Source organism: Zootoca vivipara, chromosome 16, assembly GCF_963506605.1.
Source record: "Zootoca vivipara chromosome 16, rZooViv1.1, whole genome shotgun sequence".
In the NCBI taxonomy this organism is placed as follows: Eukaryota; Metazoa; Chordata; class Lepidosauria; order Squamata; family Lacertidae; genus Zootoca; species Zootoca vivipara.
Genome location: NC_083291.1, coordinates 15051373 through 15072867, shown reverse-complemented (window position 1 = coordinate 15072867; position 21495 = coordinate 15051373). Strand labels below are relative to the sequence as shown.

General features: G+C 45.0%; 1 protein-coding gene across 1 annotated transcript in view; it reads left to right on the top strand.

The window, feature by feature from the left end:
- Positions 1–21495, top strand: part of GRIN3A (glutamate ionotropic receptor NMDA type subunit 3A) — a 101609-nt gene that overhangs the window by 69062 nt on the left and 11052 nt on the right. The window contains exons 5-6 of the mRNA XM_035141027.2: positions 812–927; positions 7769–7920. Of these exons, the coding sequence (XP_034996918.2) occupies positions 812–927; positions 7769–7920 (268 nt within the window). The remainder of the gene's footprint in view (positions 1–811; positions 928–7768; positions 7921–21495) is intronic.

Here is a 21495-nt window from a genome sequence, read left to right as displayed (position 1 = left end):
CAATTTCACATAAAGATATTGTATCTCGAGGTGGACCTTTGGGATCTGGTAGGTTTCCTATAGATTGACTTAATTGCCACTGTTTGGATCAGTTCCACCTCAATGCTTAGCCTGTGTAAATTGGCAGAGATTACTAAAAACCATCTAAGCTAAACCACCAGAGAAGTCTGTGCAATGCTCTATGAACTCAAAGTCAAAGTTAAGTACTTGCAAGCTCCATCAATTGTAATGAATTATACATGCCTTTAAATATTTCCCTCTGAAATTTTTAACTGCAGGTGTGTTGTGGCCAATATATTTTTAGCCTTCAGGACCCATCAAATCATTTTTATTTAGGGAATCCTTCCAGACAACCTATTATTATTATTATTATTATTATTATTATTATTATTATTATTATTATTATTATTAAAAAATACCCATTTCCTTTAAAATAAGAATAATCTCTGGTTATTTTTTCATGATATTCTTAGATAAAATTCATGTTAAGCATTTATAAACCAACTTGATTTCAATTCTTAGAGAGGTGTGGGGTTTTTTAAGACAAAAAAAATTCAGATAAATAAATCGATTGACTACTATGTGTTCTGACATCAGCATCAAGCACTTGTGTTTATTGACTTATAAATTAGATTTCTGTTTGATTTTGTACAGTGTTTATGTTAAAGGATTCCTGGGGATTAGCTAAAATAGATCCAGAATTTCCATCCAGAAACAATAAGGCCTCTGCAGATGAGTACAGCGGAATAGCTTCTTGTTCCTTATCAAGTGATCTTTCTCGGTGGTGGTGGTTTTATGCTTTGATTTACAGGCATGATCCAGAAAAACTAGATGCCTTCATCATGGACAAAGCGCTCCTGGACTATGAAGTGTCAATAGATGCCGACTGCAAACTTTTAACAGTGGGGAAACCATTTGCTATTGAAGGTATGAAATATTTGTGGAAATATTTCTACAAGTGCGTATAAGCACTCAGATATTCTTTATTACTTATACATACATCCAGGTAACTGGTGTAGCTCAGTCAGTGTCAGGGACCGTGCTGAGGAGGGCTGCACTGAGGAAGAATGGTGGGAGCCACCCACTGCCCCTTATCCAGATCCTGATCCTGAATCTTCCCAGGAGCAGGAGGACAGTATAGATTTGGAATGGTGGTTTGCAGAGGGGCATAGTTCAGAAGGCAGAAGCTGGGAAATACAGGATGGGGAATAGCTAGCAGAAGAAACACTAGAAGAGGGAGAGTTAACAGATTCACAGTCTCTGGATAGTATCCACCCCACTTCCCCAAAGTCCCAGAGAGCTCAGAAAGTTTCAGAACAGAAAGAAAAGAGGGTACAAGCTCAGATTACAAAATGTGGGAGTGACATGGATTAAAAGGGATGGAGAGGGGAGAGACCTTAATTGGGAGCACCACCATTCTGGTTAGATGCTTTATTTTATCCTTAGCTGTGTTTATTAAAGAAACAAACTGGTAAGAATTTCCTTTTGTTGATCTGCTCATTTACGGCCACAGGGGAGGAAGCCAATTCCCTGAAGCCTAACAGTAGAACATGAGACTCTTAATCCCAGGGTTGGCTGTTTGATCCCCACATTGGGCAAAAGATCCCTGCATTGCAAAGGGTTGGACTAGATGACCCTCGTGGTCCCTTTCAACTCTACAATTCTGTGATTCTCTCTCTTTTACACAAGCCCACCAGACAACTTACAATAATAAAATTCAAAACATTTCAGTATTAAAAACAGTACAAGAATAGCAATCCTTTAAAGTTTTAAATACAAGTAAATAAAAAAGTGACAGCCCAGGATGCAGCATGAAAATCAGTAAGTCTTGGGGCTGTGTAATGAGTCAATTCAGCCTTTGAAATCAAAGGGCTGCAAACTCAGAACAGACCCATTGAATTGAATGGATCAAATTTTAAAATATCATTAAATTTCAGAGTGCAAGCCAAAGCCATCTTGGCTGAAATCCTGAACTCACTTACCTGGGAGTAAGTTCCATTGAACTCAACGGGGATTGCTTCTGATTAGATATGAGATTCTGCTGCTGTTGTATGTTTTCCTCTCTGGAATTATTTCAGGCTGCCTGCCATCCATAACCGTCACCGATATTTATCACAACATCAATCACTTCCATCATTTCCAGTACATCTCACTTCCTTTTATAATCAGGTTTTGGGGTTTTGTCTGTTTGGGCATTAAGTGACAAAACAGCTCAATCCTACACATGTCTACTCAGAAGTCTCGGTGAGTTCAATTGGATTTACTCCAAGTAAATGTGTGTGTGGTACAGGATTGCAACTGAAGGTGCTCGCTAATGTTCCAGTCGTTCACAACTTAAGAGTCCTGGTTTCACTGGTGCTTTTGGTGCACAACTGCACCCGAAATTGGGTTCCCCCAATACCACTTTCAAACAGACGTCTTGAATTTTCAACCAAACGGGTGGTTGAGTTAAGTGGCTCATTTTCTTCCTCTTCTTCTTCTTTTCTTTCTTCTTCTATGGCGATCACTCGTAGCTGAGTAAGATTGTCTGCCATAAACACGATTTTAACAATGGGTCCGTAAGTGACTGAGGAGGCCAATTCTAGATCTACACGTCCTTCCACAGGGCGGACATTGGTTTCCAGGCAGGAGTTGATCACGGTGTGGATTTGCCAAGCGTGCCTTCCTCTTAGCACGTTTCTCCTGAGATCGAGTTTCTATTCCGAACTTAAAAATGAAAAGCATAATGCTGGTGGTCAACAAAAGATGTTTAAAGACGGTCTCAAGACAAATCTTTAAAAATGTAGTATAAACACTGACAACTGGGGAACACTGGCCTGCGAGTGCTCCAGTTGGTGAACAGCCTTTACCAAAGGTGTCATGGGCTTTCTTCCTCTGCCTCTCCCACCGCTGTACTCCCTTGAGGTTGACATGAAGGAAACTCAAAAGAACGCCTTGAAGGACCAGCAGCACTTACATAACCACCATGGACCATATTAGGAGCCGTTAGACTTTGGGCTTCTTCACTCTCCTGGGAAGGATGATCCAAGCTGGAAGAGATGGAGGCCCTTTTCCCGCTTCCTGTCCCCCGCTTTCTGCGGCAATCTATCTAACTCCACACCCACTGACCTCTGTGCTGGACCAAGCACAATTTCCGGCACTTGATGTGCTATGAAACCATGAGAAGTCGAGTGGTTCTATCGAGCACTCGATACTGCTCGATACTATCGAGAACTCGAGCACTGCCATTTTGAAGAAAGGCCAGTTTGAAAAGCCATTTTAAACTCTCCGTTGCTGTGGATGAATAATGACATGGTAGCTGCTGTCTCAGATTACCGAATCCCTTGAAAGCTCATTTTGTAAGGCTTAAGCCAGGGCTGGGGAAATGTTATCAGCTGCATTCAGCATGGCCAGATGAGAGGAGTTGTAGATCGATGGCATCTGCAGAGTCAAAGGTCCCCAAGCCCTTGGCTGCAAACACACCACACATTTGATAACCCAAAGAATCCTGGGGTGTGTTTTAAATGTCCTTTAGATTCATGGCTTGCATGCAGCAGTCACAGGCTCTCAGCACCACTAACTTGCCCTCCATTTTCCCCCACAGATAAAAGCAAAAATGTTACATACCCTCCAACATTTCTCTGATGAAAAGAGGGATGTTATTATTATTATTATTATTATTATTATTATTATTATTATTATTATTATTATTATTATACCTCACCCATCTGGCTGGGTTGCCCCAACCCAGTGGCTTCCAACATAAACAAAAATATAATAAAACATTAAACATTACTGTATTTATAAAAAAAACACCACCTTTTCTATACAAGGCTGCCTCCTGGTGTCTTCTAAAGGTTGTATATCTCCTTGGCTCATGGGTCGCATAACTCCACACCCTCCATTTCTCCAATGAAAATAAGGACGTCCCAAGGAAAAGTGGGACATTCTGGGGTCTAATCAGAAACTGGGGTGGCTTCTATAAATCCAGGACTATCTCTGGAAAATAGGGACACTTAGAGGGTCTATGTATTTGAACTATCCAGTGTTTTGTGGCCATGGAGCATGTCCTCATTTAACTGTTTTGCAATTTCCTACCTAAGGGGTTCCCCACCCACCCACCCCCCAAAAAACCAAGGGTTTGTGGGTTGTTGTTTTTTTGCTTTTTGCCAACCTTGGGATTCCTCACCCATGCTCCCTGCACCTTCCTATTGTCTGTTGTTGATGGTGTTGTTTTGGTGACATAAGGATCAACACTCAGAGAATGCGTGTACTGTTAGCCTGCAGGACAGCTTATAGAATGTTAGTGCAGCTCTCGAATCAACCGTAGGTCTGCTCAGCATTCAGGTTTTTGGTCACGCTGTAGTGTGACAAAGAGATGCAATCCAGAAATTGGCTTGCATATTGAAACTGGTGTGTTTCTTCCACTCCTTTGGGCCTTTTTTTCACTCTCCTGGTGCTTCTGTAGTTGCCAAATCCAAGTGCACACGACCTGAACATGCAGTTCTCTTTCTTTGAGCCTTCTTTGAGTTTCCTGCCTGCCTCTCTCTAGAACTGGACTTGAAATTTTCGGTAGCCCGGCTTTTCCCTCCCGCCTATGTGTGTTTAGCTGATTAGAACGGGCAAGCCCCTAGAGCAGGCCAGCTCAACCAGCTAAATATAGTTTCATGTGTATATACCCATATATATAAATATATATACACACACACACTACAACGTCACCTAATTTCCTAGTTGTATAACATGGCAGTGGGGCTGCCGACCTCCTGCTGCTTCTTGGCTTTGTGCTTATGGCTTTGTGGGCTACTCTTCTGCCGCAAATAGTCATGAATTTGCATGTGCTAAAAAGGGTGATTATACAAGCAATTAGCAATCTCCCGCTGGCAACTTGCAGAGTTGTTTGTGAATTCACCCACTTAATGGGCATAAAAGCTTTTTGCTTCTTCTTCTGTTTTACTAGTCTGAACCTGCTGCTTTTCTCTGTGCACTTAGAGGTGTTGCGACAGTGAACTAACTGTGGTACGCAAAAGACATGTCCTTTTTTAATTTCTTACCAGACACACACATAAACATACCCCTACATCTATCAATACCAGCCTTCATCAACCTGGCACCATGCATTGTTTTGGACTACAACTCTCAATGACCCCAGCCAGCCTTATTTCTCCCCCACCCCTCCATACAAAGGATTGTTTAAACTACGAGCTGGCATTTAGATGCACGACTCACTGTGCATAGTTAGTGGGAAGCAATATAGCATGCTTATTGTACATCCAGTTTATGACAATGCAAACCACAAACATCCCCCTCCACATACATACATACATACATACATACATACATACATACATACAGATCTACACCTGACTAGAAAGTTTCCAATATTCTGCCCCATAATAATAATAATAATAATAATAATAATAATAATAATAATAATTTATTTATACCCTGCCCGTCTGGCTGGGTTTCCCCAGCCACTCTGGACGCCTTCCAACAAAATATTAAAAATACAATAAAACATCAGATATTAAAAACTTCCCAAAACAGGGCTGCCTTCAGATGTCTTCTAAAGGTCGGAGAGTTGTTTATTTCCTTGACATCTGGTGGGAGGGCATACCACAGGGCGGGTGCCACTACCGAGAAGGCCCTCTGCCTGGCTCCCTGTAACTTCGCTTCTCACAGTGAGGGAACTGGCAGAAGGCCCTCAGAGCTGGACCTCAGTATTCGGGCAGAACAATGGGGGTGGAGATGCTCCTTCAGGTATACTGGGCGGAGGCCATTTAGGGGCTTTAAAGGTCAGCACCAACACTTTGAATTGTGCCTGGAAATGTACTGGGAGCCAATGTTGGTCTTTCAGGACCGGTGTTATGTGGTCTCGGCGGCCACTCCCAGTCACCAGTCTAGCTGCCGCATTCTGGATTAGTTGTCGTTTATGGGTCACCTTCAAAGGTAGCCCCACGTAGAGCGCATTGCAGTAGTTCCCCGCACTCTGTCACACTTTAGTGTGACCAAGGAATAGAATCTGCAGTGGGGCTGAGAGGATGGAAGCAGGCATGATTCACAATGGCTGGTTTCTGATGAGAGAAGGAGCTGGGTCAAGATTCCACTCCAAATACTCCCCATTGCCCTCTGCAAGACAAGGGCGCCATCTCCTAAGGGCTGGACTAATTTGCTCCCCCCCCCCAATATTCTTTGGTGGGGAGGCGCCCCCCCCCCCATGGCAGGAGGAGGAGGAGGCCGAGCACCAGAGAGGAGGAGCTTCTGGCACTGGGTTCAGCTCTGCTCCTGCCTCCTCCCAACCATCGTGATGCCACATCGCATGTCACGCATGCAACGCTGCCCCAATCTTTGGAGCAAGCCGTCGCCTCTGTTCCAAGATATGTGAACAAAAAAGCAGGAAAAAGCAAAGTGCTACACTTTGGGGCTGTGATGGAGTGGGGGGAACAGAACCCACGCTGTCGAGGATCCGAGGTTCAAAATGTCTCTAGATGCAAAGGAAGCAGAGGTTTATACGAACCCTCTACAAACACCCCCATCAGTCATTATGACAGCATTTTCCTTGTCTGTATCCAGCATGTCAGTAGATGAAGAGACAAATGAACTTGTGTTGTGTATACACCGGGGGGGGGGGGATGACAACGAATCCACATGGTGTGTGGGTGTAAGTGCATGCCCGCACACATTCAAATTTGTGCACAATAACAGATGTATTGGCTGCAAATCACAACACAATCTGAAGTAGTACTAGAGGAGATTGTGGCTGCTCTGGTGGAAATAGCTTCAATATCTGATGAGCTCCCCATTTGGGTTACCTCATTATTACTTATTTGACCTTGAAAAGCCTCCACATTTGCCAACATCTATCACTTATTCCTGTGGCTCACAGAGAGATCCTTGATTTTGGTCGGTTGACAAGGACCAACAAAATCGAACAAAGCAAATGAGGGTGGAAATCCCTCGTACTATTGGATGATGGAGACATTTCCTCTTCAAGCGACCTATTTCGCATAATAGAATTATAGTGTGTTTAGAACTGAGGGTCCACGATGGGGGAGGTATAGAATTGTGTTGATTGTTCGCCAGTCACAAAACTATATCCCAAGCACCACACAGCTTTCTAGGGAACTGAGTAAATACATATGCATATATTTGTTAACATTTATATTTGTGGCTGCTCTGCTTTATATTTTATATTTATATTTTAACACATTGTTCCGTGGAACACGAGGGGTGGGGTGGGGGTGGGGGTACTACAAGGTAGATTAGGGTTAGGGTTAATATCCTTTGCATATTATCTGTTTGGAGTGGATCAGGAAGGACAAATAAGTTATGCTTCCCCCCCCCCCCATAGCTGGTTTGAGAAAGTGGGGGGTGCAAATTTGTTGCCATTTTGAAGGTATGATGATTGGCTAACCAGCATCTGTTATTGGACTTTATTGCCAAAATGAATCTACTAATAGACAAATAAAACCTTAATTAATGATCTGGGGAAGGGTTTTTTCTTAATAAGAAAAACAGCAACCCACGTTCAGCTATGCAGCCATTCAATCGTTCTCAGGAGACCCTTGGATAGACACTGGATTTTAAATTGGATTTGTCCTAATTCAGTTTGGACATCATCTGGCAACATCCACTGTTCAAGGAATGCGTAAGCAAGCTGAAGAGTACTCAGGAAAATGTGGGTATTATTGTTTTGGTCATCATGGCAAAACAATGGACAAGGGTGACCTCGTGAGATGTCTTCCAAGTTTGTGCCTCTCTAATTGCACTGCGTTTTATCTTTCCATAGGGTATGGTATTGGCCTTCCTCCAAACTCTCCACTAACCTCAAATATTTCTGAGCTGATAAGCCAGTATAAGTCCCACGGCTTCATGGATGTCTTGCATGACAAGTGGTACAAGGTTGTACCGTGCGGGAAAAGAAGCTTTGCTGTGACGGAGGTAAGAGACGTTCCGTAGTTATCCATCCGACAGCATCCTCATTTTTCTCTCGGCTCAGATGCTTACTTACATGTACGCACACATACTCAGTACATGACGTGCAGCAAGGGGCAGAAATTAAAAGATTATTGGTGTTGATGTCAGGGGCGGAGGAAGGGGGGTGCAGTGGGTGCAGGCCGCCCCAGGAGTCACCACTGAGGGGGGTGACAAAATGCCGGACGGCACTCACTGCGGGGCCTGCAGTGCACCCAAGCCGCACGTCTCTCCTGGGAGAGACGCAGTGGCTTGGACACCCACAGGCTCCACACTGCCCAATGGTCCACCCCCAGCTGTAGGGCAGCTGAGTGGGAGGAGGCAGGCAGACTCCAGAGGCCCCACAGTGCACCCTGCCCCTATGGGCAGCTCACCCCACCCCGCCCCAGGAGCCTGAGCGGTTTCCTCTGCCTCTGGTTGATGTAAAGAGTGCTGTTTGCAGAGTTATTTCAACAAGTGTGTGGGATGTGGGATTAGCATGCAAAGACAGCAGCATGATCACATAGTGTGTTTCTTTTTTAAAAAAAGATTTTCCTTTTCTTTAGAAGGAAATAAAATAATACAAAGTAAAGTGGGGAGAGACGCAACCATCTAACAATTATATTTCTCCTGGCCTTTACCCCAGGCCAAATGCTTCTTGTATAGATGCTCTGTTAACCTGTCAAGGTATCCACCAGAGCAAAAATACATGTCCATTACCCGCGCCACAGAAATGTGTACTGCAAAGGAACTTTTTCTGAACTCTTTGTGTCCTGTTGGAAATTTAATAAAAGAAAACCATGTATTGTGAAACCGTGTCATGCTGAATTTGCCCCTTAAGCAATCAGGCCTTCTTGAATCAGCTTTTCCGGTATTGCTAAATCCCAAACCTCGATGTGCCAAGGTTCAATGGTGGCTCCCTCTAAGTACTGACCAGAAATGGGCAGCGATTGCTCTTGCTGCCCTGGGCAAAAAGCAAACCACTTGTGCTTCTTGATAATTAAAGAATAAAACAAAACAAAAAAATACAGAAATTGCAGGGGGGGTTATAAAGAAAGGTGTCAAGGGAGCAAAACAGAGTGAATAGAGGTAGCTGTGCAAGCAGGTGGGCCTCTGTTTTTTGTATTTTTGTTTGGAGGTCTGAATAACAATGACTACAGTGGTACCTCGGTTTATGAACACAATTGGTTCCAGAAGTCTGTTCATAAACTGAAGCGTTCATAAACTGAAGTGAACTTTCCCATTGAAAGTAATGGAAAGTGGATTAATCTGTTCCAGACGGTCCGCGGAGTACTTAAACTGAAGCGTTCATAAACTGAAGTGAACTTTCCCATTGAAAGAAATGGAAAGTGGATTAATCCGTTCCAGACGGGTCCGTGGAGTACTCAACCTGAAGCGTACTTAACCCGAAGCATGGGTGTAATTGGTTCTAGAAGTCTGTTCATAAACTGAAGCGAACTTTCCCATTGAAAGTAATGGAAAGTGAATTAATCCGTTCCAGATGGGTCCACGGCGTTCGTAAACCGAAAATTCGTAAACCGAGGTGTTCATAAACCGAGGTTCCACTGTATTTAGAAGTGGCGGAGACAGAAATAATACGACAAGCCTCTGAGCAGCACTTTGGTAAAATGCTAATACAGTGGTACCTCGATTTACGAACTTAATCTGTTCTGGAACCGAAACCATTCTTAAACCAAGGCGTGCTTTCCCTAATGAGGCCTCCCGCCACCAATGCCCTTCCACCATTTGGCTTCCGTTCTTAGACCGAGGTAAAGTTCACAAACTGGGACACACGGTTTTGCGGAGTTCATAAACTGAATAGTTCTTAACAGGGCTGTTCTTAAACCGAGGTACCACTGTATGATGTAATTGACACATTGTCAGGGAGCCGACAAGGAGAACAGGTCGTTTGCAGATCAGAGAAAGTCCGTGAAACACCGGCTAACTTAGAGTTAGTTTGTTTATAAAGGAAGCAGAAGAGAGAACACATGGAGACTTCTAAGGGTGGCTCCTGTCCTAATGAAGCAGTTGCCTGGACTGGCTTGTAGCTCCCCCTTCACTCCTTAGCCCTCTGTGTCAGGCCCATCCCTCTGTCAATGGTGTGCCCCAAGGAACCCTCTTTGCTTCTGCCTGGCTCTCTGCTCAGTAACATGCAATAGACCAGTGTTTCTCAACCAGTGTGCCTCCAGATGTTTTGGGACTACAACTCCCATCATCCCTAGCTAGCAAGACCAGTGGTCAGGAATGATGGGAGTTGTAGTCCCAAAACATCTGGAGGCACACTGGTTGGGAAACACTGCAATAGACGCCTTGTTCTGGGAGCAGGGACTTGTCAGCACAGAATCTGTCTGGGTGGTTCTGTGGTGGAGCTGCGAAGTCTGATCAGTGGCGGAGCTTCATGCTCCGGCACCGGGGGCGAGGGCGGGGTGCGCGCTCCAGGATCAGGGGCGCGCCTCCTGGAGGGCTCTGGCACGCCTCCCAGGGGCACGGTGTGCCTCCCGGAGGGGCGTGGCACACGTTCCGGGGGCGTGGTGCGCCTCCCGGAGGGGTGTAGCACATGTTCCGGGGACAGGGCGGGCGTTATGGGGGCGGGCGCCTGCGATAGCGCCCCTTGGAGCCTGCCACTCGGGGCGGCCCACCCCTACCGCCCCTATCTTCCTACACCCCTGAGTCTGATTCCTGTCTGGGCACCTACCTGTTTCCTCCTCTTCATTATCCTTCAAGCTCTCAGCCTCCATTGCCTCCCAGCTCCTACCCTCATCTGGGCTGTGGCCAGTTTCTCACCACCAGGAGCCAGGATCCAAATTCTCTCCCTCTGTGCTTTCCCTGAGGGGGTCTTGGTCAGGCAGCTTCCACCACTCCTCCTCATCCAGCCAATTCCTGACACACCCAGGTGGTTTTGGAAGCTGCAGCGGGATGAATACAGAGGACCATTGAGCCCAATGTAAGCCAGTCAAATGCCAAAGATTTATTCTACTGATTCCTTTCGACATGCAACCACACAGTGGTCTGGCTGTCACTTTTCAGTGGCTGTGAACCCATGCTGCTGTGGGGTTTGTGCAAAGCAAAGCAGCCACATGGTCGACAAAGTATAAGAAGTTGTGCAAACATTGAAATATAAGCATCCACTATTAAGATGCACATTAAATTAGCAACATTAAGACAATACAGCAAACAGGCGATTCGGGATGAGAAATCTTAGAAATTTCTAGGTCAGTGCTTCCCAAACTTGGGTCTCTCTAGCTGTTTCTGGACTGCAACTCCCATCATACCTAGCTATCAGGACCAGTGGTCAGGGATAATGGGAACTGTAGTCCAAAAACAGCTGGAGATCTCAATTTGGGAAACTCTGGTCTCGGTGAATAGGCACTTCCTCCGTCTTCAAAAGCTGGGGCCTCTCATATTTCAGGGAGTGTGTTCCATAATGCAATGGAAAATCCCACCTCTGCATTATCACAGCCCAATGGTCACCAGGCCTGTGCAAAGTCAGCTCATTGGCAATGCTGAGTGGCGCTGGCTCTCCAGAGTTTTTGGCTGGAGCCTTTCCAGCCCTACTTGGAGATGTCACGTTGAACATGAGACCTCTTGCTTGCCATCTGTGCACTCTGCTGCTGAGCTACAGCCATATTAGTTACCATGGCGAAATGTAGCTGCTTCCATTAATCCAAAGCCATATGCTAAAGTGAAGATACTTCAGATAATTGTGCTTCAGCATGGCGAAAAGTAGGACAAATCTCTGTAAGCAGCTCTGTTAATGCAAGGGACAGTGGGGTGAAAGAGAAGGGGTGAAAAACACCGGGAAAATTGCGCCCTCTGCTAATACAAACGTAGCCATTTTACAGTTTGGGGATTATGGTGATGTGTGGCGAGAACCACGAGAACAATCGCTGCTGCCTTTTGATGGAATGGCACCTTAAAAGGGAAGGGAACTTTAGGATTCATCTCTAAGGCTGAGAGATACGCAGCTTGTGAACTTGCAGAACTGGATTGTATGTCGCAAGGTACCGCAGAGGGTGCTGAACTCCAAGTCCCATCATCTAGTTAACGTATATGGGTTGATGCATGCAGAGAAAAAGGACAAGAAAGGGCTGAGTTAGGTGTTTTGGTTAATTTTTGAGTATGTTTCTCCTGCACCTGCAATTGATTAAGCAAGCATCTGAGAGCAAGTCAGCACAATCGAAGGTATAAATGCACTTGTGTTTGAAGCAAATTTGCTCCTAGAATCATAGAGTTGGAAGAGACCACAAGGGCCATCCAGTCCAACCCCCTGCCAAGCAGGAAACACCATCAAAGCATTCCTGACAGATGGCTGTCAAGCTTAAAGACCTCCAAAGAAGGAGACTCCACCACACTCCTTGGCAGCAAATTCCACTGCCAAACAGCTCTTACTGTCAGGAAGTTCTTCCTAATGTTTAAGTGGAATCTTCTTTCTTGTAGTTTGAATCCATTGCTCCGTGTCCGCTTCCCTGGAGCAGCAGAAAACAATCTTTCTCCCTCCTCTATATGACATCCTTTGATATATTTGAACATGGCTATCATTTTACCCCTTAACCTTCTCTTCTCCAGGCTAAACATGCCCAGATCCCTAAGCCGTTCCTCATAAGGCATCGTTTCCAGGCCTTTGACCATTTTGGTTGCCCTCCTCTGGACACGTTGCCCTTGGCCCAGGGGCAGAGGAAGGGGTGTGTGGTGGGGGCAGACCGCCCCAGGTGCCTTCGCTGAGGGGGGTGACATTTGGAAACACCACCCACCCACGACTCCCAAGCCTACCCTACCCTGAGCCGGCGGAATTCCCCCCTTCCCCCTTTGTTTTGACAGCTGGGGGAGGCTTGGAAGTCGTGGGCTGGATGTATCTAGATCCAGCCTGCATACTGCTGGAAGGACTGTATATTACAACTGTATGCAACCTATAAGCTATGAGGCTGCATTATATTATCAGTAAAGGGACTGATCCTATCTGGAACTGTTTGGTGTTTTTCTGTTCCATTGGCACACTCTGCTGGCGTGTTTAATGGGCACTTTGCACATGCCCCAAAACATCCCTGACCAGTTATGCTAGCTGGGGTAGATGGGAGCTGGAGCCCAACAACATTTAGAGATGTTGTAGAGCAGGGGTGGCCAATTCCAGAGACACTGCAATATACTTTCAAATTTAAAATCTGGCGGTGATCTACCCCCATTTTGGGGGGGTTCAGCTCAAAGTTGTTGAGCCTCACAGGGATCGACCAGTAGATTGTGATTGATGTGTTGGACATCCCTGTTGTAGAGCACAGAAAAATATATGGGGCAATAATAATAATAATAATAATAATAATAATAATATAATAACTATTATTATTATTATTATTATTATTATTATTATTATTATTATTATTATATATCCTGTCAATCTGGCTGGGTTTCCCCAGCCACTCTGGGTGGCTTACAACGTATAAAACACAACAAAACATCAAACATTAAAAAACAAGATATACTATACAAGCAACAAACCAACTAATAAATCAATAAAAATCAATAACAACAACAACAACAATAATAAACATTTTACAGTTATACCCAAATTAAAGTAACCACCCACCCCAACTAAACATTTAACCAACACCAACCCAACAAAAAATGAATCAGAGGAACCAAAATTAGAACCGTTTTAAGCATTTTAGCCGGTTTCCTCAACCCAAGAGTTGTTCCAGCAATGTCCAAGTGGCCTCCCCGGAACCTCTCTTAGCTGTTCAGGGTGAGTGTGGGCCCTGCCCCCTAGGCCAGGTAGAAATGGGTCTTGCAGCGGGGAGTGGTCTTCCCTCCAGCATTCATGGCAGCAACCGTGTAGAAATCAGTAGGCTTTAAGCAGAGCAGGTTAATAACGAAAACCTGCTGATCTCAAGATGTTTATTAAGCCAGATGCACTCCACATTCTCCAACAACAGTGTCATCCAAAATAAAATGTTATTGGGGAAAATGCCAGTTTTCAAGTCAGCACGCCTGCACCCAGCAAACTCTATAATCTCTGACCTCTTGGTCCTTTACATATTCTGGAATATTGTCCTCTTGGATGAAATTTTATTAAAAGGAACAACAGGCAATTGCTGTCCATTAGCACCAAGGTGCTTACAGAGGAAACTGTACCTTTGCCAGGAAAAAGCTGGCCTGCGAAATGCAAAAAGGATATACCATAGTGGTTTTTATTTTCTTCTCTCTCCCCCCTCCCCCAAGGAGTTAAAAGGTCAGAAAGAAAAGTCTGTCAAGTGGTTGTTGTTTAAATGGGGGTGGGGGTCATAGCTGCCAAGTTTTCACTTTTCTCGCGAGGAAGCCTATTCAGCATAAGGGAAAATCCCTGTAAAAAAGGGATAACTTGGCAGCTATGGTGGGGGTGGGGAGAGAACACTTCTTGGCAACTCCTGCAATGAAAAAAAAATGTAATGGCATTTGTTTAGAAGCCTCCTATTGAATTAAATGTTAACCCACAACAAACGTGTGATGACCCTTGAAAGCTGAAGTTAATCCGTACTGGAAGAGAGACATCTAGTTGAGCCTTTGAGGCATTGCCCAAAATTGCCTGTTAGGAATACTGAAAAGCAATCTTTGTGTAAGTAAAGGGTTGCTTGCTTGTTGTTTAAGAACCATGCTTTGCAGCCCTCTGTGTATTTTTTAAATCTAACCATCATTACATGAATTGTGATATTTGACTCAGATTCAGGAGGATTCAAGCATCCTTTTGGTCTGTACAGCAGAAGTGGCTCCAAGATGATGCTGGAGTTTCAGCCAGCCTGGTTAAAAATCAGGGATGATGGGAGTTGTAGTCCCAACAAGTCCTGGAGGACCACAGATTAGACACCTCTGCCATAGAGCATCAAACTACATGTGCTGCTAAATGCTTTGTTAACAACTATATCAGGGTGTTAAAAAAACTTAATACCAATTTTCATCAGGGCAGCAACACACCAGCGGGGAGGGAGGCTTCACCCTCCCTTCGCCAGTCACATTCCTGACAAAAAACACCTCCCCACTGAGCTCTTCAGTTACAAAGCATCAGTTGGAAACTATCTAGACGACTTCTTTTTGAATCTCAAAAGCTAAGTCTCGTCCTTCTGCACGGGCAGCAGACAGAGAATAAACTGAACTAGCATGAATGGTGTTTCTTCTTCTACTACTACTGTTTATAGGGATGCGGGTGGCACTGTGGGTTAAACCACAGAGCCTGGGGCTTGCCAATCAGAAGGTTGGCGGTTCAAATCCCCGTGACGGGGTGAGCTCCCATTGCTCGGTCCCTGCTCTTGCCAGCCTAGCAGTTCGAAAGCATGAAGTGCAAGTACCTTCTGGCGGGAAGGTAAACGGCGTTTCTGTGCGCTGCTCTGGTTCACCAGAAGCGGCTTAGTCATGCTGGCCACATGGCCCGGAAGCTGTACGCTGGCTCCCTCGGCCAATAAAGCGAGATGAGTGCCACAACCCCAGAGTCGTCCGCGACTGGACCTAATGGTCAGGGGTCCCTTTACCTTTACCTTTACTGTTTATAAAGTACCAACATATTGGCTCATTAAAAAATTAGCTGTTTTGGGAGTTTCTACTGAGTCACACCATTGATCCATTTAGCATAGAATTATATACTGGCCAAGGCTGTCCATTGTTTCAGGCAGAAGCTTCTCTCGCTCCTGCTAAGCGATGAGCCTTTTAAAACAGAAGATCTTGGCCATTGAACATGGGCCCTGGAACATGAGGTGAAGTGGCTTCAAATATTCTCCCAGCCTTGCTGAGTCAGTAGAGCATGAGACTCTTAATCTCAGGGTTGTGGGTTCGAGACTCCCATGGGGTGAAAGATTCCTGCATCACAGGGGGTTGACTAGATGGTCCTGATGGTTCCTTCCAGCACTACAATTCAACGATTCTGTGATTCTATGTAACAACAACAAAAATGTTACGTTTATACTAGAGGAGATGTGAACTGTTAAAGCAGAAGATAACGCTAGCTGAAAAATCCTTCTGCAGATTAGATAACTCGCTTATATCTGAGATATCTGTGCAGGCTAAGGGCAGGATATTGAGCTTATCTGTCTAGCTTAAGGCTGCAGCCTTCTTTACACTTGCCAAGCAAAAGCTGTGGTTCCATGGCTAGTTCCCAGACGCCTAGCAAAGGAGGAAATAAGGTGGAAGAGTCACAGTTAGACAACACGCACACTTGTGTGATAGTGCTATTCTTGTTACCACTTGAATCTGCAATACTATTCATATAAAAGGTACATCAACTTTGTTGGACTGGTCATGTTGTGCGGATGCCTGATGATCGTCTTCGTATTCCGAACTTAAAAATGGAAAGCGTAATGCTGGTGGTCAAGAAAAGAGGTTTAAAGACTGTCTCAGGGCAAATCTAAAAAAATGTAGTATAAACACTGGCAACTGGGAAAGACTGGCCTGCGAGCGCTCCAGTTGGAGAACAGCCTTTACCAAAGGTGTCATGGGCTTTGAAGAAACTCAATCTCAGGACGCAAGGGAGAAATGTGCTAAGAGGAAGGCACGCTTGGCAAATCCACACTGTGATCAACTCCCACCTGGAAGCCAATGTCCCCACTGTGGAAGGACGTGTGGATCCAGAATTGGCCTCCACAGTCACTTACGGGCCCATTGTTAAAACCATGTTTATGGAAGACAATCTTACTCGGCTACAAGTAGAAGAAGAAGAAAGAAGACTATTCACACACACACACACACAGAGTGGTACCTTGCAAGACGAATGCCTCGCGCAACGAAAAGCTCGCTAGATGAAAGCATCTAGCGATTCTTTGTTGCCTCGCAAGACGAAGTTTTCTATGGCTGCGTCTCACAAGACGATTTTTTTTTGCCGTCTGCTGTCTGTTTCCCCAAGACGAAAATTTCCGTAAGGCGGCACGACCCGTGGAACGAATTATTTTTGTCTTGCGAGGTACCACTGTATATATTCATACCTCGGGTTACAGACGCTCTAGGTTGCACCTTTTCGCGTTGCGCACTGTGCCGAACCCGGAAGTACTGGAACAGGTTACTTCCAGGTTTCGGTGCTCGTGCATGCATAGAAGCGCTAAATCAGGGGTCAGCAAACTTTTTCAGCAGGGGGCTGGTCCACTGTCCCTCAGACCTTGTGGGGGGCCGGACTATATTTTGAAAAAAATAATATGAACGAATTCCTATGCCCCACAAATACCCCAGAGATGCATTTTAAATAAAAGGACACATTCTACTCATGTAAAAACATGCTGATTCCCGGACCGTCCGCGGGCTGGATTTAGAAGGCGATTGGGCCGCATCCAGCCCCCAGGCCTTAGTTTGAGGACCCCCTGCGCTAAATCATGATTTGCGCATGCGCAGAAGCGCCGAATCGCAACCCGAGCGTTCACAACCCGAGCGTCCACTGTATGTATATAGAGATGATCATGTGGTAAATGTATTGTCTAGTCTCAGCCATAAATACTTTTAAGGAAATGTTAGGATTGGTTTGTTTACCTTTGTTATATGCTCCCCAGTCTCCAGGCCAGGCATCCCCAAAGTCGGCCCTCCAGATGTTTTGAGACTACAGTTCCCATCATCCCTCACCACTGGTCCTGCTAGCTAGGGGTCATGGGAGTTGTAAGCCAAAAACATCTGGAGGGCCGAGTTTGAGGAAGCCTGCTCCAGGTGGTGAGAGATTTCAAGGGTTCCAGCACACACCTCAGGTTTGATTTCCTTACAAGAAAGGTCACTAGAGACGGTGGTGCCTGTGTGATGTATGGTTCTATTTGCACATATATTTAGGCCGAGTATAAGATGGAAGGGCTCACAGCATTAACACTCCAGTGGATCTTGGTCTCCGCACTAGGTTTCTAAGGGCAAAGCCTACAAAGGGAGTCTAGAAATAGGCTGGTCCACTTTGGCCAAAATAAAGCCAGCAGCGTCGTGGAAAGATCAGCTTTATTGCTTACTGCAGTCAGAACAAAGGTGGCCCCAGTGGACGATTCCAAAAGCTGGGCAGCAAATACAAAAATTCAAGGCATCTATATAGCATTCTGAAGGCATGAAGCCCCCATGCCCTATCATTTCTGCAATATTATTGGTTACAGCAACCCGTGAACAGCTCGTGTCTCTTTACCGAGCCTTCCAACTGGACACCCCATATTTGGAGTTATCCCATTATCATATCAAGGTGTCTTCCTAAATCATCTTCCAGATGGCTCTGGTCAGCCTAATTGAATCTGCACAAGCACCCCCTTTGCACTGAACTGGTAATGGGGCGGGGAATAAGTGCTCTTCCCACCTGCTGGTGATGGTGCAGCTTTTGTTAACTGAAAAGCAAAAGAATACAGAAATACGGAGAAAAGCATACAGAAAGGCACCATTCTAAACTGGGCAGAGGGTGCCACCTTAGCTTTAGATTCAACATAGAGAGCCAGCCAAGGAGTGGTCCCAGGTCTGTTGTTCTCTTACACTCACCATGGACCTCACCTCTGGTCGGGGGAGAGAGAACAGACCTGGGCTGGATCTAGACACATCAATGAAGTGTTTCAATTAAACTCATTGTAAACTCATACAGGGAAATCCAGTTGGGAAAGACAGGACTCCACAGCGCCATCTGGTGTCACAGTGTCATATCGCATATACGACACATATAAAACGCTTTTTCTTTACCAATCTAGCTGAATCGCTGCTCGCTTTAGCCTGCCTCCTGGAATACTCTCCAGTTAGCCTTCTCTGTGGCAACCCGGCACCTGTACTCTTTAATCATGCAAAGAGGTGCTTAACAGGCCTGGCCAGAACCGTCTGACAACTTTCGTAGTCTGTTTTCTACAGAATCCCGTATCTCCTGATATAAAATCATAGGCACGGAGGGCGTGCCAAATATAACATATAGACTAACCACCATCCTATTATACCTTGCACAGTAGCAGCTTCGTAAACTCATATGCAGCCTTATAAGCTGCATGTCAAGAACAGTCTTTCATTTTTCCTGCATTGCAGGGGGTTGGGCTAGATGACCCTTAGGGATCCCTTCCAACTCTACAATTCTATGAAGTCTATAATTATCAAGGGGGGGAGAGAGAGGAGAAGAATATGGGTAGTTTCCTCACAAGGTGCTTAGATTGCAATCCTGTACCCCCTTACCTGTGGGTAGATCCCACTGAACTCAGTGGGGCTTACTTCTAAGTAAACATGTCTAGGATTGCACTGTTAAAGCCAGTGAGTAATACAAATGTCAACATTCAAGGTAGGCCGGAGTGTTTCATTTTCATTACAAATTCCACTCTTCTCTTTTCTCACCTGCATTAACAGCTATCAGACATTCATATGAATAGGCAAAAGGTCAAGCACCTTTTTGAAAGCTAACAGAGCAACCTTATACAACATGTCTACTTGGATGTAAATCCCATTGATTTCAGTGAGGCTTACGCCCAGGTAAGTGGGCACAGGACTGGTGCCTAAGCCTCATAACAATTCCCTCAGCCTATTCTCTGCATTTCTGCTGGCTCAACTGCAAATCTCTCTGGGCTGAAAGAATGGCAAAAAGGATATCCTCTCTTGCTACATGCTACAGTGGGAACCTGGATATTTGTAATAACCAGTGCAAGGTTCCATACAGTTTCCCCCTTGCATCTTTCTTCTTCTTCTTTAAATGAATTTTTTGGCTGGTCTACAATGACATGTCAGCAAAGAATAATGGCACAACCCCACTTATATCTGTAAGTGAAATATTGATTGTGATGACCCTTTTAAACGGCAAAATATCCATCTTTGTGCTTTCACTGTTACCCCTGCGGTGTTATAACCCATTTTTAGACACACAATGCATTTTCACTTTATTCCCAGATGAAATATTCTGTGAATTGATTTCTAGATTTTGCTTTCCCATACTTTTTTTTTTTTAAAAAAACCAAACAGTTGAACTTGTTCTGTGGGGGAAAGGTGCTAGTTTCCTTGGGCCGAGCTGTTTGCCTGCTTCATCTAATCATGTGTTAGCTGCTTGATCGATTTAAGTTTTATTAGGAAATGACAGTCTTGTGGGTGGAGCATGGGCCAAGGAAAAACTAGATGCGTCCCACGACACAGGGGTTGTGGCTAGAGGACCTGTTTATTGTGCCTTCACCCTACTTTTTTGCACAAAGTTTGTGGTAGTGATGGGCAAATCTGTCAATTTCATTTTCTCTCGCTTTCTCATTTTTCCTATCTTAGTTCTCTACATTTTCACATCAGTCTATGATTCTGTTGGAATGTTCAGGGAGGCAGGAGGGGATATATTGTTTTATAATATCCTTCCTAACTTGCGCTAGTAAGTTCTATAACTTAGCAGAGTTTTAACATTCCCCTTTAAGCGCAGAATGGTTAACTTGTTGCAAGCTTGTTTAAGCTTCTAAATATAGAATTCCTGGTAATCCCCTTTTCTCCCCCTTAAAAAGAATAGACACGACACAGTCTTGTGCAAAGTATTATAAAAGAAGTTTACTCACACATTCAGTTCACAGATGGATCCCTGAAGGCAGACTTAGGTTACAAAGTATATACATGTGGAACTACCCTGTATATGAGTTAGTCCCAGTGACTGCAGACAGGCAGTCACTGCTGCTCACACGACGAAAGCAAGATGGAGAAGAGAGTCCAAAAGATGTCCAAAAGAAGAAAGTGTGCCTTGCCTCTTTGTTAGCTGAGCAGGCAAGGTCACACCCACCTCTAGTCACACACAGAGGAAGTTTGTCCCAGCTCAGGAGGACACAGGAAGTTCAGACTGGCTGGAGCAAACATCCCCTTTCATGTCCGCTCTAGGAATGTTGCACTTGACTGCTTTCTATGTGTCACATCCCACAGATTCACACACATACACACCCTGAAAATGCACTTGACTGCTTTCTATGTGTCACATCCCACAGATTCACACACATACACACCCTGAAAATTCACCAGCATTTTGCCCTGGTTTTCTCCTAACAGACACAATTTTGTAAAGCAATTTGCAAATGTCCTTGCTAGGCCAAAATGTCTACTGTTGGCAACTCCTCAGCTGGCCCTACTTCCCATTTCTATCACAAAGTGTCTTGCTGGGTCTTTAGTTGGAGTCAGACTTTGCTGACTTTTCAATGGGCGGCTCAGTTCTCTGCCTGAACTCCAAGACTTTCTCAGCATTTTCCATCTTCCTCTTCTTCCCAACTCAGGAATGGAAGAGGGCAGCTCTGTTTGGACACTTTCCTCTAAACCAGGCATCCCCAAACTTCGCCCCTCCATATGTTTTGGACTACAATTACCATCTTCCCCGACCACTGGTTCTGTTAGCTAGGGATCATGGGAGCTGTAGGCCAAAACATCTGGAGGGCCACAGTTTGGGGATGCCTGCTCTAAACCACATAACTCTGTACATTCAGAACCTCCAAGTGTCCCTATTTTCCAGGGACGTCCCTGATTTGGAGAAGCCACCCCGGTTTTACAAAGGTCCCAGTTAAAGGGAATACTTTCACAGTGGAATCCTTGTAAGAAAAACCAAACCCCACAGGTGTCCGGTCTACTCAGATATTTAACTTTGAATTTAACTTCACTTTGATTTGGCCTCAGCTCATTGAAATTGAGCAGCCCCCCCCCCTC